Source organism: Typopeltis vanoorti, chromosome 8, assembly GCF_054136105.1.
Source record: "Typopeltis vanoorti isolate ZY-2024b chromosome 8, IOZ_Tvanoo_1.0, whole genome shotgun sequence".
Taxonomy (NCBI): domain Eukaryota; kingdom Metazoa; phylum Arthropoda; class Arachnida; order Uropygi; family Thelyphonidae; genus Typopeltis; species Typopeltis vanoorti.
The window spans coordinates 8,508,209-8,535,602 of NC_143556.1; the positions used below are offsets into that span (position 1 = coordinate 8,508,209).

Genomic DNA, 27,394 nt, shown 5'->3' on the forward strand with positions numbered 1-27,394 from the left:
GAGATTTGGGGATAGTGGATAAGGATCTGAAATTTAGGGGACACATTGCCAAAATTGTGAAGACAACACAAAGACTTATGGGAATGATGTGGAGGACACTGACTGGTAAAAGTAAAGAGATTTCATTTCCATTGTATAAGGCTCTGATTATACCACATATGGACTACTGTTCACACCCCAGAATAATCTTTCTCCAGACTCTTATATCTGTGGTCTCTAGTCTTTGGTCAAGTGTTTTATTTCTAACCCAGTTCTCAGATCCGTAAGTTAAAATTGGTTTCTCTTCCCAACTTATACTGCTGTAGTTTAAATTTTCCATAACAATAATTCTTCTTGCACTTGCAAAGCTCAACTTCCTGAACATCTCCTGCTCCCCACCCTCTGTGCTCCTTGGCTTGTAGCAACATCCCACTAAATATCCTGTCTTGCCCACCTATGCCTCACACCATATGCTTTTGAAACCATTAGTGTCACTCCCTTCCAAAGCTTCGACTCTTAGAGGACATAAGTCATCACTTATCATAAGCAGTAATCACCACCGCATTTTCCCTTGCTATTCTGTTGAAAAATGCTGTACCCTGCTACTTCTATTCCTGTTATCATATCGTCTTCTGCCAACCATGTGATAGAGATCCCAATAATCTTTAGCCAGGCTAATATTATCAGTGCCACCAATTGATCTCCTTTATTCTGGATACTACTGGCATTAGTATAAAGCATAAAAATGTCACTGCTTCTATACCTATCATTATCCTCTCCAGACACCACTGGGTTCAGTGTTACCTGATGTCATCCCCCTTTCTCCAAGCACCCATTCCCATAAGAGGCCACCCCTGCTACCATCAACCCTGGGAATTTTAGTTTTCCTGCCTTGACACACCGACTTGTTCAGAAATCAACCATCTCTCCAGATGCCTACTTCCTTCCTCATTCAAATGCAAATAGTCTCTCGCATACAGCTCCTTTCCATCCTCAAATGTCCTCCAAGCATCCACATATTACAATCCTCTCTTCTGACACATTCTGGCTATTATGTTATTCAATATTACTGCTCTTCTGCTCAGCTAGTCATTATCATACCTGGGTAACACACACATTGTCTTTGCTCTCTGTGTTTTCTTTTGTACAAACTCAAGCATAAATCTCAGATCTCTTGCCACTAGTCATTCGTTCCCACCATCACAATCATCTCATCTACCCTTTCACCCTACTTAATTGCCATAACCACACTTTCTATTGTTCCTCCAGGCAAACACTCCTCTGGCATCCTATCTTGCACACCACGGATTATCAAGTCTCCATACATCATATCTCTTACCACTCTGTTCCTTGATTGCTCACCTGCATCCCTCACTCTCTCTCTCTCTCCTCTAACCCTTTGTCTCTGTGTTCCCCTACTTACCTGCTGTCTTGGCATCACTTTAGAAATTGTTTAATGTAGTTCCATTTTGTTTTCTTTTGTTTTTTCTCAACAGAGGTCAGGCTAGGATAAATGATTAACATATTTAGATTCATCTTACTTTTGTATAGTGCAGCGTCATGTAGCTTGTATCCTGTACATATATATGTTTTCTTGATGATGACTTTAGTACAGAGGGCAAAACATTGATTGTTACTTGCTTAATGTTAAGTAAAGTAATTTTTCTAACACATGTGTTGTGTCTCCATAAATTCTTCACAATGAACGCTGACCACCGTACATTAAAACAAAGGATTCCTCTTTTGGGATATTGCTTCCCCATATGCAATTTGTTGATACCTATCAAACAGCCAATCTCCAAACCAAATCTAATTTTAAACCCAACCACTCTAGTTTGACTATCAACTTATCATGCAGTAATCTATCAAAGCCTTTGCAAAATCTAAGTATACTAGTTTGTATCTATCTCCTGTGTTCAATACTGCTGTAACCTTATAGCAATAAGTAAGTAGATTACTAAAACATGACCTCCCTTTAGCAAATCCATGTTATCTATTAAAGATAATACCATTGTTGTCAACACAATTCTGGATCCTAAATGTCACCAGCCTTTCCAACACTTTAACCACAACACCTGACACACAGATTGGACAATAATTTGATGCTTGAATTCTGTCACCTCCTTCATGAAGCGGAACAATCTTGCCTTCCTTCCACTCCTTTGGAGCTAGACCCAATGTAAGACTCATATTAAACAAATATGTCAAGGCAGATGTCATCCCCCTGGCAAATTTCTTCAAAATTCTCAGTGATATACGATCTCATCCCACAGCCTTATTAATATCAAGTTTTCTTAATTCCCTATATGCCTCTTCCTCACTCATAGTTAGTCTTTCCTCCTCAAAATCATTCGCTGCTCTCAAACTCTCTGTGATGTCACATTCACAAGGATGAAAGACCTTTATGAACTGCTCATTAAATATCTCAACTACATTCTCCACAGCAGTTGTTTTTACACCATTTTCTTCAGTCACTGCCATCCTATCATAATCATTCTTTTTTTTTTCTTTTTTTCTTTCTAGATATCGAAAAAACTCTATGGGATTTTTTTTGGATTCATTAGCTAACTGTTGCTTATACTGAACTTTTGCTACCCTTACCAACCAAGTCACCCTCCTTGCCTGTTCTTTGTATTCCTCATTGAATTGATTATTACCACTCCTTTTATGTTTCCTCCCTAATGTCTTTTTTCAGTGTATTGCATGCTTATTCACAACTTACCATTCTCAACTCTCCTTGCAAAAAACCTGCTTCTCACTCTCTTGGTTACACCTTCCTTATACAGCTTCCAAGGATGACCTCTTGTTCACCTCCGATCTCCCACCATTTTATGAAAAACCTGTTCAATGTTAATCCTCTAACAATATTTTATGAAATATTTTATATTTCATAAAATATAATAATTGTCACATTACAGTTTTGTTCTCAGCTGGGGAGAATAATTGTGATATACTAATCCTATAATAAATTTAGTTTAATCCTTTATCCAATTGTGTGCAAACAAAGTTTGTGCCTGAAAGTGTCTTCAGGACTGGGGCAAAGTGGTACAACACCAGGCAGCTCCTTGTAAAGATGGAGCATTATACCAACACTCCTATCTCAGTATCTCCCATAATGCAAAACACATCTCCTTGCAGATATGTATAATGTTATGCATTAAGGGAAGGGCCAGGTGGCACACCGTTTGGCATCTCCTATAGGAGGAGATGGCCTTGCTAATGCGTCTACCTGGTATCTCCACTTAGGCCTGGCTCCCACTGAAGAGACCTCAATAAAAGTCGAAACTAGTCTGGGTAGTGGCCCTTCCCTTAATGCGTAACATTATGCATATCTGCAAGGAGATGTGTTTTTGCATTATGGGAGATACTGAGATAGGAGTGTTAGTAGCTTGCTCCACCTTTGCAAGGAGTTGCCTGGTGCTGTACCACTTTGCCCCAGTCCTGAAGATACTTTCAATTGCAGACTTTGTTTGCACACACTTGGATAAAGGATTAAACTAAATTTATTATAGTTTGACCAAGTGAAAAATAAACTTTCAACAATATACTAGTCCTAGTATGAAGTATATTTTACATCATCTCTTTTATAATTTGTCGGTTTTGTTCATTTGCTCTTGTTTTGGAAGCTAGCCATAGCTAATTTTGTAAACTTCATGCTGAAGTTTATAAAATTTAAATTAATTTAATTTAATTTAAGTAATATGTTAATTGAAACTATTATTCTTTGTCAAGCATTATTTTTTAAATGATTTCTGAATGTAAATTTTTTAAACTAAATCAAGCTAATTTTATATTTACCTAGGGTTCCTGTTGTTGGTATTGCCATTATAGGTATTCTTCTGGTAAGTTCTTGGATTGCAACAGCAGTTATAAGTGTTACTTTCAAATTAATACCATTGATGAGTAACATGACATCTAAAAAATTTACACAGAATGAATATTTAGAACTGTGAGTATTCTTAATTTTGGGCTTTTTTTTTTTTTTTTTTTTTTTTTAATGTTGATAATTTTATTAATACCTGAAATCTTCTGTAGGAACATCCTGGAAATGTTCTGAATGCAGTATGAAAGTTCTTAATAATTGGACATTATTATTATTAATATTATTATTATTCAAGAATGTGGAAGGGGATAATCTAAAATGGTAATAGAGTAAACATATATAGAATTGATTAGAAAAATTGGATATTTGAAGATATTTTTTGAAGACTAAAACTAAGATTAAATCAGCACTAGTAACTGATTTTTCCACTTGCTATAAGAACACAAAACACTAAAGATATGTCTAAATTTTGCCATGGTCTTTATTTTTTGTTATTTATTCTATTTATTTATTTATTTTATTTTATTTTTTTTTTGCATGATCAGGATTATGCAAAAATAAAATTATAAGAAACAACTAAGTAAAATAGATATTATTATTATTATATAGTTATCTCCATGAAGTCTATAGGCAGTGGGCCCATGCTAACCATTATTCATGCACTGCCTGTTGGACTTCTCCATAAAGTAATTCAGTGACAAACCACTTCATGATAGCCCTCAACAATTCATTCTGCTCCTGCACCACTTCCCAAGCAAAAAAAATCTAATTCTTATGCCCTTGCTAATCACACTCACTTACACAACTTCCAGCGGTGATCCATTGCCAGATTTATCTTATCCTATCGTTTTCCACATATCAACCAAATTTTGCAATTCGCAAGTGCCAATATATCCTCATAGAGCATTCCATAGATTTCCTACCATCTTAGTCACTCACCTCTGGATTCTTTTTACTACTTTATCATCCACAAGAAACTTAGGCTGTCAATAAGAAAGTCTTATAAAGATGGGATAAAATGATCTCCTAGTTTCTACTTGTCAGAGTGTTTTCCAACTGCCAAATGATTCTTGGATGTACAATATTTTTTCCCAATTTGCAGTGCATCTTTCAATGCCCTTTATGCCACCATTCTCAAAATTTCTAGTCTCATTCATTTCCTGTAGTTTAGTTCCATCAGTGTAATACACATCTTGTAATATTTCATCACAAATTACATAACAGTTTGCAATATTATATGTACTAATAACTGTTATCATTTGTCAACATAACGTGTTTCAGTCATAATGCAGGAGCAGGATATCTACATCACTTTGATTAACTATACCATCTCTGTTTTATCATCAGCAAACCACTTGTGTGTCCATTGATATCTCAGTTGGTGGTGAACTATAGGTGCATGACAGTACTGATATCCATAGGTTGGTGGTGCAAATCAGCCTCAGCAGAGTTACATCTTGAATTTGTAGGAACTGGTAGATAAGTTACGAGGGTGGGCTGAAACGTTCTCAGCCTAACAATTAAAAAACGAATTTATAATTTCAAAATTATTTTTATTTTTCAACATAATCTCCCTTAAGACTAATACATTTATTCTAGCGATACTCCAGCGTCATTATCCAGTTCCTGTAGTGGTTCTCAGTAAGATCTGAAAAATACCCTTCTATAGCTGCAATCACCTCTTCATTCAAAGAAAAACCCTGACCAGTGAGGATGAGTTTTAGTTTTGGGAAGAGATAGAAGTCAGAGGGAGCCCAAATCTGGGGAATAGGGCAAATGTTCCAACAATTCATGGTGCAGATCCCTTAATTTTCCCATTGCTAAAACACTTTTTGTGCAGGTGCATTGTCCTGATGAAAGATAATTTTTTTTTCTGCAAACTGGGTCTTTTCTCATGAATTTTTTTCATCTAGTCTGATTAAAAGATTGGAATAATATTCCTCAGTTATTGTTTTACCCTTTTCAAGATAATTAGTAAACAAAATGCCTTTAGTATCCCAAAACACTAATGCCATGACCTTTCCTGCTGATGGAACCGACTTTGTCTTCTTTGGCGCTGAACAACCAGCTTCCGTTCACTGTTTTGACTGCTGTTTGGATTCTGGTATGTAATGGTGAGTCCAAGTCTCATCCATAGTAATAAATTGATGCACAAAATCAGATTTATTCTTGTTAAAATGCTCCGAACATTGTTCAGAGATTTTCATGCGAGTGCGTTTTTGATCTGCTGTGAGCAAGCATGGCAAAACTTTTTTTTGCAATTCTTCATGCAAAATATATCCTGCACGTTCTTTTGAAATGCTTATATTCTCAGCAATTTCATGTACTTTGACTCGCCAATCATCCAATACCATATCGTTCACTGATTAATGATTTCTGATGTTACAAATAATTTAAAAATTATTTTTATTTTTCAACATAATCTCCCTTAAGACTAATACATTTATTCTAGCGATACTCCAGCGTCATTATCCAGTTCCTGTAGTGGTTCTCAGTAAGATCTGAAAAATACCCATGAACTGAAAAATACATTGATGCACAAAATCAGATTTATTCTTGTTAAAATGCTCCGAACATTGTTCAGAGATTTTCATGCGAGTGCATTTTTGATCTGCTGTGAGCAAGCATGGCAAAACTTTTTTTTGCAATTCTTCATGCAAAATATATCCTGCACGTTCTTTTGAAATGCTTATATTCTCAGCAATTTCATGTACTTTGACTCGCCAATCATCCAATACCATATCGTTCACTGATTAATGATTTCTGATGTTACACTTTTTGGATGTCCTTCACGTGGATCATCTTCAAGTCTGGTATGGTCATGTTTAAACTCGGCAGCCCATTTCTTAATTGTCGAAAATGAAGGAGAAGAGTGCCCATAAACTTTTATGAACTTTGAATAAATTTCTTTTAGCGTTAAACCTTCTTTTACAAAGAATTTTATAACCGCACGATACTCAATTTTATCCATTTCAAGGGATACAGACAACACTTTTGCTACAGACATCTGTATAAAACAAACTACTTGATAGAATGACTTGCAATTTCACATGGATGCTTAATGACAGATGTCTCAACTTAGAAAAAAAATAATTTCTTGTCAATAGTGTTGCAATCTATGGTCATGGCTGAGAACTTTTCCTACCACCCTTATATTTTTGAAAATAATTAATGATAATTAATATTTCTGGATTATTATATTTGAGTATTTTTGTTTGCTTGGTTTGAAGAGTGATTTTATTATAAGTATATTGTATTGCACATCATGGTACTGATACACAGAATAATGGTGTTTTTTTTTTCAATATACATGATTTTATTTGCTACACTGTGTGTAAAATGTATTAGCTTTGTAGAGCGAAAGATTTGTGGCAGGAATATGAAACCAGTAAGCATATGTTGGAAGTCTTTTGAGGGTGAGTGACAGAAGTGTGGGGGGATAAAAAGAATTATAGGGGTGAGTTGAACAACTAAAAATGAGAAAATAAGAGTGTGAATCAGTGCAAGGTTATTGTTGCAAGTAAACTGATGGAAGTGAGTTTACTTGCAAAAGACAGCAAAAGAGAAACAGTGGAATATGAAGAGAATGACCAGTTGATAATGAAAGAGACAGTGCACTTATGTGGAGTTCTCTACAAACAAAATTATTAGTATTTAGTATTCCAAGCCTCCAACTCATCACAGACAGTTGAATACTCACAGACCACAATAACTATCATACCTTGCTTTGAACACATTCAATGTTGGAGCACTCACCATTGATTTTGGCAATGCATTCTGCTTGACCCACCACCAGCAAGTAAAAAATCTCTTTTTCACCTCTTTACTCACATCATGACACCTTCTGTGGCCTCCAGTGATGATGTCTAGTTCTTACATCACTCATTATCCTATGCAGTAATTTCCTTGTATCTTGAAAGTTTATTTTTCACTTGATTAGAATATAATAAATTTAGTTTAATCCTTTATCCAAGTCTGAGCAAACAAAGTTTGTGCCTGAAAGTATCTTCAGGACTGGGGTAAGGTGATACAACACCAGAGCAACTCCTTGCAAAGGTGGAGCAAGCTAACATCACTCCTATCTCAGTATCTTCCATAATGCAAAACACATCTCCTTGCGGATATGTCTAATGTTATGCATTAAGGGAAGGGCCACTACCCAGACTAGTTTCGACCTTTATTGAGGTCTCTTCAGTGGGAGCCAGGCCCAAGTGGAGATACCAGCTTAGTTGGGAAAAAGGATTAAAACCAAGTTTATAAAATTGCTTGGTATCTTTAACGTATAGAATACCCAAGATAAAAAATTTTCTACATCTTTCTCTCTTCCTGAGTTTTTTATTTAATAAGTTCAAAGCACCTTGTTGCAACTTGTATAGGTAAAATTTATAAGTTCTGCATTACTTCAACCTTGGCATCTCAGGGTCTAGCTCCCACTGACGAGACCTCAATAAAGGTCGGAACCTGTCTGGGTAGTGGCCCTTCCCTTAAGGCATAGCATCATACATGTCAGCAAGGAGATGTGCTTTGCATTAAGGGAGACACTAAGGGAAAGTGATCAGTACTTATTCCACCTTTACCACAAGTTGCCTCAGACCTGAAAATACTTCAGATGCAAACTTGACTTACCTGTCTGTTTGCTTACTTGGGAAAAAGGATTAAAACTAAGTTTATAAAATTGCTTGGTATCTTTAATGAGTGCAGAGAATGTATCTGAGCAAGTAAAAAGTGTTGTCAAAGAGCAGGAGAATAAGGAAGGAGAGATTGAAGTGGTGCTTATGAATGAAGAAGTGGGGCATGAGTGTAGAGAATGAGAGAATAAGTGTTCAAGAAAAACAGGGAAACAGAGAGACTCAGAGTGGAGAAGAGAACAAAGCTTGAGAAAGGTTGATGCCCCAAGAGGATGTGAATGTGTGTGTAGACAAAAAGGGAAGGGGATGACTTGAGATGAGGGAAAACAGTTGAATTTGAAGAGGACTCTGGGATGAGCCAGAAGTAAAAGAAATGGCTCAAGAAAAGTATGGAGAAGTTACATCTAATAAGTGCTATCCATGAGATATTGTTATAGATCCAGGAATGAATACGAATGCTAGAAGTATCAAAAACAAGGGAAATAAAATGATTGCATTGACCGAGTTTGTTCACCCAAAAACTGTTGGAATAATTAAGACATGGTTGGATGAAGATGACAGGAATAGAGATAGAAGGTTATGATGTATTTCATGAAGAAAGAAAGGGTAAAAAGGCAGGTTTAGTGCTGTTGAGGATAGAAAAAAGTGTTATGTCCATACAAGGAAGGATATAGTGGTAATTGTTTTGAGGCAGTATGGTGTGAGATAGAGGTGAATAGGATGAAATACATTGTTGGATATTGCAATAGACCTGGTAATGCAGGAAATTTAAAAGAAAATTAGCCAAGCAAATGGGAAAAGAATGATCATTATGAGTTATTTTAATTATGGCAATATAGATTAGAATGACAAGATAACAATTAGAAGTAAAGAAAATGAGTTCCTTCAAATTTTGAGGGACAACTACTTCAGGCAGTATGTAACAGAGGGCACACGTGGATTGAGGGTCTTGGATTTGATCATCTCATCAGAGGATGTTATTATAAATGAGGTGTCAATTCTCCCTCCAGTTGGTGAGAGTTACCATGAAGTTATTACCTGGGTGGTTGCCAGCTCTGTCAGGAAATGATATATGTGGAACTGCAAGGCTAATGAGTATCAGAAGCTCAGGAGGCAGCTTGGAGCTATAGCATAGAATGAGGAGTTGGGTGGAAAAGGAGATAAATGCTGGTTGGGTGACATTCAAGAACTGTCTAGTAGAAATAATGTCTAAATATATTCCAAAGCTCAGAATGTTAAATAATATAGCTGTTAAATGCATGGATGAAGAAATTAAATATGCCATACAGAGAAGAAAAAAAGGCATTATGGCATCACTCCCATAAGAGGAGTGGCCTCCATAAGAGGGGTGGCCATTAAAAATCAATTCTGTGAGGAATACAAAGAACAGGAAAGGAAGGTGACTCAGTTGGTAAGGTTAGTAAAAGTTCAGTATGAGCAGCAGTTATCTAATAAATTACCCACAGAGTTTTCTAAATAATATGTAGCCAGCAAAAATAAAACAATTATGATAGAGTGACATTCATTGAAGAAAATGGTATAAGGACAACTTCTGAAGAGGAAATAGATGAGATATTTAATGAGGAGTTCACAAAGGCATTTCATGCTTACGAATGTGAGATAATGGAGAGTTTGTGAATAGTGGATGAGGAGGAGGAGTAGAGACTGACTGTGAATAAAAAAGTATATGGGGAATTAAGCAAACTTGGTATTAATAAGTTGAAAGTTTATTTTTCACTAGGTTAGACTATAATAAATTTAATTTAATCCTTTATCCCAGTGAGAGCAAACAAAGTTTGCACCTGAAAATATCTTCGGGACTGAATATGGTGTTGTACTATCTTACCTGGGTAAGTAGAACAACACCAGGCAACTCGTAGCAAAGGTGGAGCAAGCTACCAACTTTCCTATCCCAGTATCTGCCATAATGCAAAACACATCTCCTTGCAGATATGTATAATGTTATGCATTAAGGGATTGGCCACTACCCAGACTAGTTTCGGCCTTTATTGAGGTCTCTTCAATGGGAGCCAGGCCCAGAGTTGGAGATACCAGGCAGAAGCAGTAGCAAGGCCACCTTTTTTTTTTTTAGTACAACACCATATTCAGTCCTGAATATATTTTCAGGTGCAAACTTTGTTTGCTCTCACTCGGATAAAGGATTAAACTAAATTTATTATAGTCTAACCCAGTGAAAAATAAACTTTCAACATCTTTCTCTAAATCCAGAGTAATTTAATAAAAAAAAAAAATAAAAAAAAAGGTGGCAAACCTTTTGGCAACTCTTATAGGCAAAGATGACCTTGCTACTACTTCTGCCTGGTATCTCCAACTCTGGGCCTGGCTCCCACTGAAGAGACCTCAATAAAGGCCGAAACTAGTCTGGGTAGTGGCCAATCCCTTAATGAATAACATTATACATATCTGAAAGGAGATGTGTTTTGCATTATGGCAGATACTGGGATAGGAAAGTTGGTAGCTTGCTCCACCTTTGCTATGAGTTGCCTGGTGTTGTTCTACTTACCCAGGTAAGATAGTACAACACCATATTCAGTCCCGAAGATATTTTCAGGTGCAAACTTTGTTTGCTCTCATTGGTATTAATAAGGTTGTGAGACTTGATAATATATCATTGTGTATTTGGAAGGAATGTGCCAGGGAGTGATATCTGCCTTGAAATATTTGTTTAATATGAGTATTACATTGGGTCAAGTTTCAAAGGAGTGGAAGGAAGGCAAGATTGTTCCTCTTCATGAAGGAGGTGACAGAATTCAAGCATAAAATTATAGGCCAATCTATGTATCATGTATTGTAGTTAAAGCGTTGTCAAGGCTGATGAAAATCAGCATCCAGAATTGGGTTGACAATAATAGTATTCTCTCATGGACAGCAAGGATTTGCTGTCCAAAAGCTGTCATATGGATAGCTGTTTGCAGGTGATGCAAAGTTTGGATGAACTATGAAGAGTAGAGTATATGTTCTGGCATTATTACAAAGAGACTTGAAGACTCAGTGTATGGACATGAAGGTGGGGATGGCAGTTGAATTTTGCAAAATGTCAGGTTTTAAAATTTGGAAAACAAAGATGAGATGTAGAATTTACTCTTGGTGGAGATATACTGTTGGAGGTAATAAGAGATTGTGGAGTGATGGCAGATAAGGATCTGAAATTTAGATGGCATATTTCCAAAATTCTAAGAACAACACAATGAATTCTGGGAATGATTATTATTATTATTATTTCGGGCTACTCCAGTGAGTTCTTAGACTCATCGAGGGAGGCCCTAAACATCATGTCTACACAACTATTCGACATTCTCACAGTATCTATCATACCTTGCCTTGAACTCATTCTGTCCTAGCACCCACAACAGACTCTGGCAGCTTATTCCACTCATTTACCACTCTAAAAGTAAAGAACCCAGCTCTAACACCCCTGATAACCACACTCTTGCCTAGCTTCCATAGGTGTACATTAGTTCTCCCACCACCACTCCTGATCTCAAAAATATCCTCTGAATTAATCCTATAGAATCCTTTCAGCAATTTGAATGTCTCAATCATATCTCCCCTTTTCCACCTACCAACCAGTTTCTGCAACCCAAAATCTTCAACCTGTTCTCATATGGTTCATTCTATTGACCTGCTATCATCTTAGTCACTCGCCTCTGGATCCTCTCCACCTCCTCCCCATCAAGAAGGAACCGAGGTGACCAAATCTGGGCACAGTAGTCGAGATGAGATCATATCAAGGCTCGGTACAGAGGTACAATAACTTGCTTGTCTCTGCTCGTCAAGGTATTTTTCAATACCTTGACGAGCTCATCAACTCATCAAGTGAGTTGATGAGCTGATTTAGCTACTTTCGCAATGTGCCCCATAAACTTCATCACCCTATCCACCAACACTCCCAAGTCCCTGGCCTCATCAATCTCTTGGAACACAGTTCCACCAATGTGGTATACTGCTGCTAATCTTTTTGCCCCAAAATGCATAACCTTACATTTTGTCCCATTAAATTGACATCCATTCTCCTTAGCCCAGAACTCCAATCTATCTAAGTCATCCTGCAAGACTTGGACATCTTCTGTATTCACTATTGCCCTACCCAACTTTGCATCATCAGCAAACAAATGAACTGTTCCACTTAGATCCTTTCCTATATCGTTAATGAACAGATTAAACAGCAGTACTCCAAGAACAGAACCCTGTGGCACACCACTAGTCACAGGCCGTCTTTTGGACTCTACTCCTGAATAAACTATCTCTTTGATATCTCTCCATCAACCACCCACCCCTATCCATCTCACAACCCTATATCCATTCCCATATGTTGTAGTTTACGGATTAGAATTCCATGTGGTATCCTGTCAAATGCCTTTGCCAGGTCCAGCAGTATCACTGTAAACCCATTTCCCTTATCCAGTTCAGCTGTCACCTTGTTATAAAACTTGAGCAAGTTACTGAGACATGATCTACCCTTCCCAAAGCCATGCTGTCCCCTGTACAGTATCACATTTTCATCAATCCATTCCTGTATTTTTCCCTTGACTACTTTCTCCAAGACCTTGACAATGACTCCTGATATGCTGATCGGTCGGTAATTTGCAACCATAGTCTTGGATCCTCCTTTATGCAGTGAAACTATTTTCCCCTCTTTCCAAGCCTTCGGAACTAAACCAGACCCAAGACTCAGATTAAACAACATGGTCAAGAGCACCGATAATTCCTTAGCCGCTTCACGGAAGACCCGTGCCGGTATACCATCCAATCCCACAGATGTATTCACATTAAGGTTCTGTAATAGACTATTCACCTCCACTTCATTCATCACAATTCCCGTATAAAGTAATGGTTCCTTCATTTATTCAATGTCACCACCTAGATGATATACTTTTGCAAAGTGCGCGCTCAGTAACTCCACTATATTGACTGGTTCGGTGACCTCCTTACCATCGTCATTCCTTAAAATCATTTTGCCATGTACAGTTTTTTTCTTGCTTGCAGCATACCGAAAGAACTGTTTGGGATTCTCTTTTGCTTGCATAGCTAGTTTCCTTTCATAATCGGCTTTTGCTGTTTTTACCACACTTGTTACCCTTCTGGCCTGCACTTTATACCGTTCGTGTGCCTGCAGGTCACCCCTTTCTTTAAATTCCCTCCACAGTTGTTTCTTTTTTTGCAGCTCAAGCTTAATGGTGTTATTCATCCATTTAACCCCTACTTGTTTTACTATTCGGACCCTAGGTATACAATCAGCCATAACCTCCTGTAAATGCTCCTTGACCATTTCCCATGCCCTATCGACGTCCAGCCCTTGCTGTTGTACATGCCATGGCACTGATCCAAGCAATCTCCTAAGCTTGTCAAACTTGCCAGCACGGTAATTCCACATATACCCTGTCTTAATCAAAAATTCCACACCTTTAGCCACCTCCCAGGTCAAGACCTTATGATCACTCTCACCAGTAGGTGGCAATATGGTCATATTCATTACAGTAAAATTGTGAGATGCTATTACCAGGTCAAGCACTCTCACACCCCTAGTATTTTCAATTACATGCTGTCTCAGATAGTTATCCCTTAATAATTGAATAAAATCCATTTCCTTCCTCACATGTGTCCTCTCCTCCTTCCAATCAATGTTACCATAGTTGAAATCCCCCATAATAATTACCCTCCTTCCACTCATTTCATCAATTTGTTTATGCATACTATCTCCACCATCTATTCCATCACCTGGTCTATAGCAGCACCCAACTGTATATTTTTTTCTGCCAGTCTCAATCTCACACCAAATAGCCTCAAATGAGCTCCTTTCACTAATGATGTAGAAATCATTGACTGGTAGAAGTAAGGAGATTCTGTTTCCATTGTATAAGGCTCTGATTAGGCCACATTTGGACTACTGTCCACAGATTTGGTTACCTGGTTTTCAGAAAGATGAAGAGATGTTGGAGAGGATCCAGAGCCGATTGACCAAAATAGTTTCTGGTCTCCTTGGAATGTTGAATGTAAAAAAAGTTGAGACGATGCAATTTGCAGACTAGTGGAGAAGAGAAAGAGGTATGATATGATAGAGAGAGAGAGACATACAAGTTAGTAAGGGGTTGTTATAGGATTAATGTTGAAAAGGTTTTTCATTAAATGGTCGGAGATGGGAGAAGAACAAGAGGTCAACCATGGAAGCTATATATGGAAGGAGTGGAAAGGGAGGGAGAAGCAGGTTTTTTGCATACAAAGTCGAGAATGATTGGAATTCATTGTCTGAGAGCATAGTATCTGCAGAGAATTTGAATGTGTTTAAAGCACAGCATGATTAACTGTTTGTATGACAAAAGGGATCTGCTAGATGAGTCTGTGATTCAATGGGGTCTTAGTTTAATAATAATAATAATTTGGTAGGCTTCTCTCACTAGCTTATATATCTCAATCATATCATCTGTTTTCCTCATATCTGCCAAATTCTGAAGACTGCATCCCTCAAACTTTCCTCATACTCAATATTCCAGAATCTTGGAATCAAGCCTCATTGGATTTCTGTGCACAACCAAGTCTGTGCACAGAAATCCAATGAGACCTGATTAGCACATCTAAAAATGTGAAATGGAATGGTAGAAATGGCTGGCAGGTTGTATGGCACAAAAGTGAAAGAAACAAGAGATGCAAATGGAGGAAATAGAATATGAAAGAGCAAAAGTGGAAAAAAAAGGATCAAATTTGTATGGTGTTCCATGATAAATAAGTAAACTATTTGAGGAGAATCTGATGAAGTCATGTTTCCCTGAGGCCAACATTTAGAATATTAGTGATGCTGTAAGGATGCAGAGAGGAAAAGTGAAAGAGATGATTATCTTGGGCAGTATTAATGATCTATCAGGCGACAAGTATGCTCTGCATGATGATTTGAAAGAGTTGTTGGTACATGTGAAGAAAAGTGAGAGAAAGTAAATGTGAATCACTGCCACCATGTGATAGGGGTGAGCTGAGAGGAAGAGCTAAGATTGCGAACTAGTCAATGTGTAAGTTTTGAGGAAAGAATGGTGTAGAGTTTTGTGGATGTGTGGAGTGAGTTTAATGGATAGAAGGACTTATATAAGGCAGATAGTTTATACACAAATGCATTCAAAGACAGGTGTCTTCAGAAAGTATTGCTCAGTGAAAGTTTGGAAGCGTGGATTTGAAGAAACTGGAATGTTTGCCATGCGTGTTGGTGGGGGAGACTGCTAAGTGTGGGTCTAGACAACCTAGATATTAATAAGTGGGAACGTGATCATATAATGCTGAATGTAGATCCCACCTAAGTTCTTAACATTCGTGAAATAATCAATACAAGGTGCAAGGGAGGTTGTAAGGGGTATTGCAATGCATATATAATGCCAAAAGTATTCAGAATAAGAATGAGGAATCAATCTTCTATAAATTAAAGATGCCAACAAATTATATGCTTGGTTTAATCCTTTATCCAAATGTAAGCAAACAAAGCTTGCACCTGAAGTGTTTTCTGTACTGGGGTAACATGTATAAAGAAGACAATGACTTCACATCACTTGCCTTAGTATCACATAATGTGAAGCGCATATCTTTACAGACTTGTATAATGCTATGCATTATGGGGAGGGTCAGTACCGAGAACAGTTTTGACCTTTATTGAGATCTCATCAGTGGGAGCCAGACCCAGAGGTGATGCCAAGGTTGAAGTAATGCAGGTCATATTTCCATATATGAGTAGCCAAAAGGTGTCACACCTTATTATTATAATACTCTGGATTAGAGATAGTTGTTGGAAGTGGTTATACTATAAATTAAAGATGCCAAGAAATTATATTCTTGGTTTAATCCTTTATTCAAGTATAAGCAAACAAAATTTATGCCTGAAGTATTTTCAGGACAGAGCAACATGGAAGCAAATGACTTCACATCACTTACTTTAGTATCCCATAATGCATTATATAATTTGCATTAGTTGTATAGTGTCAGTGGAGCATTATATCAAGCAATCCTTAGTCTTTATTTGAGTTGTAGGTCGGCAGTTAGAATTAAATTACAGGAAGATGGTTTAATGTTAAATCTGGTGTGAGACAAGGATGTACATTATCCCCTCTGTTATTCATTATCTATATCGATCACATTATGAAGGAAAGTGGTATTTAAACATAATATCAAAATTGGAGATGTAAATGTCAGCTCTTTGCTTTATGCGGACGATGTTATACTCCTAAATAAATCCGGTACAAGTCTACAAGACCCGCTAACTAAATTGAATAACTGTTGTAATAGATTTGGTATGAAGGTCAGCAATAACAAGACAAAGACAATGAAAATAGGCAGAAGCATATGGGAATATTTTCAACTGCATCACAATGCAGCTGAAAATATCAACTGCGTTGTGAATGGAGAACCTGTAGAACAAGTAAAACATTTCAGCTACAGCCACGATTTTTTATTATTATTATTATTATTCAGACCTCCATGGAATCAAAAGACTCATTGCGGGAGGTACTTCCTAGGAAACACAAAGTCTATCAAGACTCATCGTTGGAAGTCCCTCTTAGGAAACACAAAGTCTATTGTATGACTCCTTAAACTCATTGACTGTTCTGGATCTCACCACTCTATCAGGCAATGCATTCCATGGTTCAACCACCCTCCATGCAAAGAAATCACTCCTCACTCTCTTGTAGTTTCCTTTCGTAACTTCCAGGGATTGCCCCTTGTCATCACTCCTTCATGCTGTTCAACCAAGCGAATGAACTCCCCACTGTCAACCCTGTAACCACCTCTCAAAGGTTTAAAAGTCTCAATCATATCACCTCTCTTTCTTCTACCAACCAAACTCTGCAGTCCATATTCCCTCAGCCGATTCTCATAACTAACATTGTACAGTCCTGAAATGTCATCTGCCTCCATACCTTTTCCATAGTTAATTTATCCCATTCAAATCCTGGGCTTAAGTGTGGTCTGAACAGAGTCTTATACAATGTAATGATAACGCTTTTATCTCTGCAGGCATCGTCTTCTCATTATTGCAGCAATCCTCTGTATTAACCTTCACCACCTTTGCAATATGTCCCCTAAATTTCAGGTTTCTGTCAATCATAAACCCCAGATCTCTTGTCTCCTCTACTTCCTCCAGTATAGCTCCTCCAATAGAGTATGCAGCATCCCATCGATGTGTCCCAAACCTCAAGTGGGATTTTGCTGCATTAAACGACACCTCCATTTATTTGCCAATCTGTCTAGCTTATTCAGATTCTCTTACAGAACTACCACATCTGCACTATTACTAATAACCCTTCCCAGCTTCACATCATCACCCCCCCCCTGCAATCCACTGACAATGTCATTGATATAAAGGTTAAACAGTATAGGTCCCAGTACTGAGCCCTGTAGGACCCCACTTATAACCCTCTGCCTCATTGAAACAGCCCCACCATACACAGCTCTCCCATATCTATTGGACAGCCAATCCTATATCCAGTTGACTAACCCAATATTTTAACCCATGTGCTGAAACTCTTGGGTTAGTCAACTGGATTCAGGATTGGCTGTCTGATAGATATCGGACAGCCAATTTTTTTTTGGATTTTGCAAAACCCAAAAAAATCGCAGTATATGCCTTTCCGTCATCAATTGCTCTGGTAGCTTTATTATAAAAGGCCAGCATATTACTAAAACAAGACGCCCCTACACAAATCCATGTTGACTCTCACAGATAACATTACTATCATCTGCCCAATGCTGTATATGGTCCCTCATTAATTTCTCCAAGATCTTAACAACCACTGATGACACACAAACTGGCCTATAATTAGACACTTGCAGTCTGCTACCACCCTTATGCAATGGCACTATCTTACCTTCCTTCCATTCCCTGTGCACCTTTCCCGTAGTCAGACTTTCTTTGAAAAGCCAGGTCAAAGGAGCTGTTTTAGCACATTCTCTCAAAACTCATAGTGAAATACCATCCAGTCCCAGCTTTAATAACATCCAGAGTACTCAGCATCTAGAACACACTCTCCTTCTGCACTTCTAAATCTCAAACCTGCCATATCCCTCTAGCATTAAAATTTACTCCTCCAGGATGAAATATTCCAATAAAGTGTTCATTGAACAATTCCAATATGTCCTCTGCATTTGTCACTCTGTTCCCATTTTTATCCCACAATGTCATTCTTCCACAGTCATTTCTTCTCCTACTGGTCACATAGATAAAAAATTCCCTAGGATTTTCCTTGGATCTAAGGGCCAATCTTTTCTCATATTCCAGTTTTGCCTTCCTTACCATACTTGTCACTCTTCTAGCCTGTGTCTTATATTCTTCATGCATCTTCTCTTCACCTGTCTCCTTATATCTCTTCCATAGCCTCTTTTTCTTGTGTAGCTCCTGTTTAATATTGTTTGTCATCCACTTTACTATAAATTGTGTCTTCTTCACTCGTGGAATACAGCTTACCATTGCTGCTAACAAATATTCCTTCACAATTTTCCAAGCACTAATGATATCCTGGCTTTCCAATTCCTCCCTCCACGAAACTTCCCCAAGTTGACATCTAAGACTATTATAATCACCTGCTTTATAATTCCACATACATTCCCATCTCTTTGATACTCCTGCATGTCTATTCATCTTTAAAGTCAAAACCACATGGTCACTCTCTCCAACTGGTGGGAAAGATGTCATCTCAGTTATTATCAACTCTTCTGATGCTGTGACCAAATCCAAAACTCTCAAACCTCTTGTTCTCTCTATTACATGTTGCCTAAGACATTTGTCCCTCAAGAATTCTAGAAATTCTATTCCCTTATTGCTACATGCATCTTCCTCTCCCCAATTTATACTGCTGTAGTTAAAATTTTCCATAACAATCATTCTTCTTGCACTTGCCAAGCTCAACTGTCTAAACATCTCCTGCTCCCCACCCTCTGTGCTCCTTAGTCTGTAGCAACACCCCACTAAATATCCTGTTCTGTCCACCTCTACCTGACACCATATGCTTTCAAAATCCTTAGTGTCACTGCCTTCCAAAGCCTCCACTCTTAGAGGACATAAGTCGACACTTATCATAAGCAGTATGCCACCACCACGCTTTCCCTTTCTATTCTGCCGAAAAATGCTGTACCCTGCTACTTCTATTCCTGTTATTATATCCTCTTCTGTCAACCACGTTTCAGTAATTCCAATAATCTTTGACCAGGCTGATGCTATCAGTACCATCAATTCCTTTCCTTTATTTCGGATACTCATGGCATTGTTCCTATACCCAGCATTATTCTCTCTAGAATTTATATGCTCAGCTTTACCTGATGTCATCCCCCTTCTCCCAAGTTCCCATTCCCACAAGAGGCCACCTCTGCTACCATCCATCCTGGTATGCACCAACTTATTCAGAACAGCAATCCCTCCAGATGCCTAAATCCATCCTCATTCAAATGCAAGCGGTCTCTCGCATGCAATTCTGAAAGATAGTGTGCACATACACACTATCTTTCCTCTGTGTGTTTTCTTTCTCACAATCTCAAGTAAGAATCTCATATCTCTCGCTGTCCAATTTACCATTACCTGTCAGGTCATTTGTTCCTACCATCACAATCATCTCATCCACCCTTTCACCCCTCTTAATTGCCATAGCGACACTTTCTATCATTCCTCCAGGCAAACACGCCTCATGCATCTTGAGCACCACGGATCATTGAGTAACCATACATTTCACCTCTCACCACCCTGTTCCTCGAGTGCTCACATGCATCTCTCACTCTCTCTCTCTCTCCCTCCTCTTACACTTTCTCTCTGTTCCCCTACTTACCTGCCTTCCTGACATCACTGTATCCCTGGTTCCAGTGCTCTCTTGCATTCTTCTCATTCCCTCTTTCCTATTGTTTCCATTCTCTCCTCTTCTCTCATTCCTTCTCTTCCACTGTTCCTATTCTCTCCTCTTCTGTCATTCACATAACTCTCTCTCATTCTCCCAGTCTTCTACTGTTCCCATTCTCTCCTCTTCTACCATTCTCATAACTTTTTTCCTATTCCTATTCTCTTCTCTTCTGTCGTTCACATAACTCTCTCATTCTCCCAGTATTCTACTGTTCCCATTCTCTCCTCTTCTACCATTCTTATAACTCTCTCTCATTCCCTCTCTTCTATCATTCCCATAACTCTCTCTTATTCCCTCTCTTCTACTGCTCCTATTCTCTCCTCTTCTACCATTCCCATAACTCTCTCTCACTCCTCCTCTGATTTGTCTTGCATTTGTCTCTTCCTGCCTAATCTCTTCTTTCACCTTCTCATCTCATTCTCTAAACATTCCACCTGCTCTTTCAGCTCATCTATCTCTCTCTCTTTCTCTGCAAGTTAGCCACTCGCATTTGCCATTCATCCTCCCAATTCAGACCATCTCCAAATACTTCACTATCATTCAACCTTTCCTTACTCCCCACTCATTATTTTTTTCATATTTTTTTCGCCCTCTATCATACCACTCATCTGTCTACGTGGGGAATCTCCTGTCTCTGACTCAATGAGGTCAGTTATAGTCTCAACTAGATCAGTTATAGTATTCTCTAAATGCATACATTCCACAAGTCCCTCATGCTACAAAATCCCATATGATATCGCTCAAAATGGAGTCCTTAAATAGGGGAGGACTTAGTGATACGCCATTTGCTATTGTAATTGGCATATAACACACAGAGGAAAGATATTGTAACTCGCAACTAAATATGTATAAGGGAGTATAACTATATAAGTAAAAGCACAAATGATTACAAACAAAACATTGAAGTGTCCTAAGTATAAATAAAATAAAACTAAATAATGAAATAAAACTAATAATGAAAACTTATGTTTCTTCGTCTTTTTAGTGAAGATGGTAAATTAAATATGGTAATAGACAACAGAATCAACAAAGCTGGTATGGTAGGAATTCAACTTAATAAATTTATATGAAATAAGAGAGAAATTAGTCAAAACACTGAATTAGCTGTATACAAGACGGTGTTCAAACCAATTTTAACTTATGGATCTGAGAACACTGGGTTAGAAATAAAACACTTGACCAAAGACTAGAGACCACAGATATGAGAGTCCTGAGAAAGATTAAGGGCATGAACAGATGGCATCAATGGCAATATCATATTAAAAATGAGGATATGAAGAAAGAACTTGACCTGTTAACATCCAGGAATGTGTTAGCACAGCTAATCTCAGCTGGTATGGTCACTTAAACAAAATGGGAGAGGAAAGATTAGCAAAACAAGTGTTCTCTGCCAAGTTGGCAGGAAAAGGATCCAGAGGAAAACCAAGATATAGTTGGATTGATATAATAAAAAGCCTTAGAAGAAAGAAATATAAGAGCTGATAATGTAGGAGTCTTGACGCATCATGAAAATTATGGAAACAACTACTGTGTTAGAGTAAAACTTTAGTTTAATATAAACCAAAATATAATCACTCGACATTTCGACCTTCACATTAAGGTCATCATTCATGTAGATTGTAGTGAAACAAGTTTCGCTACAATCTACATGGTATGTTAAAGTTACTTATCAACCGTTAAAACTAATGGCCTGACCTCTGGTAAATAAAAAAAAAAAACCTTACTACATCAAAGCTAGAGTCCTGTTATTATTAGATTAAAAATTAACACAAAAAAATAATAATGAAGAAAGAAAGAAATAAAATAGAAAAGAAAAGAAATTCTTATATAAGTATGCATATAAATTACAACAAACTGGTGTAGATAGTGGCCAATAAAAGCTGAAAAATTGCTTAGAATCCTAAAATCAGGGTTTGCTGGAAAACTAAGTGGACTGAATGTGTGTCATCCAAATTCTTGGGATGTTTATGCCACCAAGATTGTTAAGATTAGGGCAGTTAATCAAAATTTCACAGGCTTCTTTAAATTTCTGGTCATACCAAGTTTTTGTATGATGTAAAGAACAAGTATGTACTTTTCCAATCAGTTTGTGTAGGGTGTTAAGAGCATGATCTGAGAAGCCTGCTTCACCAAAATTGTTAAATTTAATGTGTAGTTTGTGGTCTTTTTTATGGATGGGATTGTATGTCCAGTTTCCCCAATATAAGGTAAGTCAGGTGCAATAGGTGCGATAAACTGCAGGGTGTGCCAATGGGGGGGGGGGGGAGGATCCTTTGAAGAGTTGAATATATTTCTTAATTTTAAAGGTGGTTTAAAAGTGGCATTAAGATTATAATGGTGTAGGATTCTATTAATTTTTTCTGATAACCCTTTAATGTATGGGATAGCTATGGTTTTACTATAATCTATATTATTTTTTGATGAAGTTTAATGAAGAACTTTATTAAAAGTATTTTTGCTATAGCCATTATTTATAAATATTGCTAATAATTTTAAATTCTTGTTTAAGAGCTTGTTCATTAGAGCAAATTGTTATAGCCAGTGGCGGCTGGTGACAATAGAAACAGGTGTGGCCAGGGGCCAAAAACAACTTAATTTTTTTATATTTATATAGCGGTTTTTTAATTGATTTATAGTTATTATTTCTATTACAATAATGTTTAGTCAGAATCCACTGAGATTGTGAAGCACATGCTTCACAATTAAAGACTCGCACGCTATGTATGTACGTGCCAACACAGTGACTGGGCCAGACTAAACTGGCCCCAAGATAAGCGTTGCACCCGGTAAACAAACACGATCGCTAGTGCATGTGCCTCATACATGCCCTGTGTTCTACACATATAAAATAGGGCCAGCCGTGGCTGGTCCCAGAGACCGTACTAAGTCGCATTTATACAATATTGCCACAAAATACTACAGTAATTTTTTTTATTAAACAATAAAATGTGTTGGAAATAGATCAAAAAATAATAATTAAAAGAAACATTTTTTAAAACTACAATTATTGGGCTAGTTATACAAATATAGGTGGGGCCTGGTGACAGGTTAATATAGATGAGCCGCCCCTGTTTATAGCTCTGTTTTTGTGGATGTTAATGACTCCAAATTTTTGTGAAGGGGGTGATAGGAGTTAGCATGTATATATTGGGTGATATATGTAGGCTTGCAGTAAACAGGGAAGGATAGGAATCACTGCCTGAGGGAAGATGTTGTGACTAATGTATCCAGGAATGGAAGTGAGTTTTCATTTTCAATAGTAAATTGTATTATTATTATTATTATTATTCCTGATACCTCCAAGGAGTCCGAAGACTCATCGCGGGAGGACATCTTCAACTGTCTCTACACCTTACCTCTACTACGAATCAACGCCATCTACCGCCCACTTCCAACACCACAACTAGTAATTTTTGTCTGTAAATTGCGTGTGTTCTGAAGGGCCGATTTGTATGTATGCGGGATGAAAAACCCGAGTTTCCGGGAGAAAAAACCCTGCTACCTCCGTATGAGATCGGGGTGATAGGGTATGCATTCATGTTGTTTGTTCAGGTGGCTAAGGAACATGTTTAATGTTTGGCAGCCATCTTGCCAGATAATGAAAACATTGTCATTGTATCTAAGCCAAACTGTAGGTTTTAGAGTAAAGGAATCAAGAGCACATTGCTCAAAAGCTTCCATATAAAAGTTAGCATTTGGGGAGGATAGTGGCGAGCCCTAGGCCATACCTTCTTTTTTGTTGGTAAAATTTATTTTGCCACATGAATTAACTAGAACGTAGTATGCGGACAAAGAAAACCATAATCAGGTGGAAATTTGTTCTGTAGGAGAATAATTGTGTCACTGATTGGGACATTTGTGAAAATGGCAGAAACGTTCAAAACTGACTAATAAATCATCTTTGCCGAGTATTATGTTTTTAATATTGTTTATGAAGTGTTGTGTGTTCTTTATATAGGAGAGGGAAATGACCTACCAACTCCTTGAGTGTTTATGCTACTTTCTTGACTAGGTGATAATTAGGGCTGTCTGTTCCCTCAATTATCTGCCGAAGTGGAACGTTATGTTTGTATACCTTGGGAACACCATATATTCTGGGAAAACAGGTGTAATGGGGTTAGTTTTTTAACAGTGTCTGATGGCCAAGAAGTGACAGACTTAAGTAATTTCACCAGAGGTCAGGCCATTAGTTTTAACAGTTGACCAGTAACTTTAGCATACCATGTAGATTGTAGTGCAGCTTGTTTCTTTGTATGTATGTGTATATTCCAGATGATGACCTTAATGTGAAGGTCGAAACGTCGGGTGTTTATTTTGGTTTATATTAAACTACAGTTTTACTCTAACATGGAAGTTTTCTCCATAATTTTCATGATGTATTCTGATCATCATGTAAGCATGAAGGATAGGAGTCTTGACAGATAACAGATTGATTTGGAGGAAAATTGCTGATAGGAAGTTAGTAATGATATAATTTCTTAATGTAATACTATCATAATATCCTGTACACCTCTTGAGGGTATATGTGAGGAATTTGATAATGATTATGAGAAATTATATACTTGGTCATAATCCTTTACCCAAGGAAGCGAAACATAGTTTTGTGCATGAAATATATTGACGTCTGAGCTACTTTTATATAGAGACAAATGACTTCACATCACTTGCATTAGTAAGTATTCCATAATGCAAAGCACATACACACTCTTTTTGGACGTGTAAAATGCAATACATAATTTGAAAGGCCACTGCCTATATTTGTTTCCACCTTTATTGAGGTCTGACTTGCACTAATGAGAACTCAATAACGGTCTCATCATCCAGATATTTTTATTAATATGGTTTAGCATATTTTGACTACTTGTATATGAGATTTATATGACATCTGCATTATTTCGACTTTGGTTTCTCTCTCTCTCTCTCTCTCTCTCTCTCTCTCGGGTCTGGCTCTCACTGAGGGGCGTGATTCCTCAACAATAGCGAGTTTTTTGCTCTCTTAAGGCTTCTGCTTGTTCACTGAAAAGAACAATAAGCCCATGTGCTCTGGTGGCTTGTCTGCTGCTTCCCAAAGTGAAGACTTTGCGTAGCGGACTTGCTTCTGGTTGTGCTGGTCTGAGGTTCGGATTGGTTATCAGGTAGAGTTTGACAGATTCCAGACGATGACCCTTTGGGCATTGATTAGTTGTCAGCTACTTTGGACAGTGACCCCTTTTGGGACACTGACAAGTTTGCAGATACTAGATGATGGCCCTTTAAATTTCACCAATGATGTCAGTAACCAAAAATGTCACCAGGTTTTGGAACTTTGAAAGTTTTAAACATGCTGTTCCAACTCAATAAAGGTCGAAACCAGTCTGGGTATTGGCCCTTCCCATTATGCATAGCATTTTACATGCTCTAAAGAGTGTGTGTTTTGCATTACGGGATACTTACCAAGGCAAGTGACGTGAAGTCATTAGCCTCTATATGCAACTAGCTCAGACGTGAATATAGTTCACGTGCAGGAAGCAAAGCAAAACATTGCTTTGCTTCCTTGGGTAAAGGATTAAAACTAAGTATATAATTTCTTGGTATCTTTAATGTATAGTAGAACCAAGGTGAAAAACTTTCACAATCACCATCCAGTTGGTGAGACTGACCGCGAAGTAATAATGAGTGGTTGCCAACAGTGTGAGAATCTCCGTGAGAAAAGGGTATATGGGGAACTACAAGGCTTATGATTATGAAGAGCTCAGGAGACAGCTTGCAGGTGTAGCATGGAAAGGAGTGAGCAGGAAAAGAGATCAATGTAGCTTGGGAATATTCAAGAAATATCTAGTAGAAGCAATGTCTAAATGTATTCCAAGCATCAGAAGGCTAAATAAAGCAGGTGTGAAATGGACAAATGAAGAGATTAAGCATGTGATACAGAGAAAAAAAGGCATTAAGGAGAGTGACTTGGTTGGTAAGGGTAGCTAAAGTGAAGTATTGGAAACAGTTAGCTTAATGAAGTCAAAAAGAATCCTACGGAGTTCTATTGACATGTAGCCAGCAAAAAAAAAAAATTTTAAAAAAATGGTTATGGAAGGATGAAATCGATTGGAGAAAATGGTATAAGAACAACTGCTGCAGAAGATATAGTGGAGATACTTATGTGAATGTGACATCATGGAGAGTTTGAGAGCAGTTGATGATGGGGAGGAGAGACTTGACTGCAAGTGAGCACAAAGTATATGGGGAATTGAGCAAACTTTATGTTAATAAGGCTGGAAATTTGATAATACATCATCATGTATTCTGAAAGAATGTGCCAGGAAGTTGACATCTGCCTTGACATATTTTTTTAATATGAGTCAGGTTCCAAAGGAGTGGAAGGAGGACAAGATTGTACCACTTCATAAGGCAGGTGATAGAACTCAAGCATCAAATTATAGGGCTATATGTGTGTCAGTTGTGGATAAAGTGTTGGAGAAGCTGGTGAGAACCAGGATTCAGAATTGGGTTGACTGACTAAGCTAGTTTCTGATCTTTGGAATGTCGAATGAGGAAAAGGTGAGAAGATGAAATTTACAGATTCTAGTGGATAAGAGGAAGAGGGGTGATATGATAGAGACCTACAACTTAGTAAGAGGTTGTTATAGGATCAATGTTGAAGAGGTTTTACAGAAAACTGGGAGATTAGGCCTAGGAGAACCAAAGGTCAACCCTGGAAGCTGTGTAAAGAGGGCGTGAGCAGGGGAACAAGAAGTTGTGAATGCCTAGCCTTGAGAGGGTGGTGTCTACAGTGAATTTGAGTGTATTCATTATTGTTTTATATTTGGTCACCTAACATTAAAACTTGAGTTTCAATGTTAAGTTAACTATTTTCTTTCATAAAGTTCATCCAATTTTTTAATTTGCAATTTTTTACTGGCTAGAAAAACCTTTTCATGACTATTTTGAATCATGCAGTCAAGAATATTCCAAATGTTGCTATCTATGCTGTTAGAGATGTCTTTGAAAAGTTCTAAGCATTTGAGGTATATTTTACTAATTACAAATCTAACGTGCCGAATTCTTTCACGGAGTAAAGCTGAAGATGAAGGAATGGTCAAGTCAACCTTTTCTAG

At 37.7% G+C, this 27,394-nt stretch overlaps 1 protein-coding gene across 1 annotated transcript in view; it reads left to right on the plus strand.

Annotated features, from left to right (window-relative positions):
- The window catches only part of LOC150103712 (nose resistant to fluoxetine protein 6-like), a 308,906-nt gene that overhangs the window by 204,777 nt on the left and 76,735 nt on the right, over positions 1 to 27,394 (plus strand). Inside the window, exon 11 of the mRNA XM_090396914.1 lies at positions 3,782 to 3,928. Coding sequence (XP_090253040.1) covers positions 3,782 to 3,928 — 147 coding nt within the window. The remainder of the gene's footprint in view (positions 1 to 3,781; positions 3,929 to 27,394) is intronic.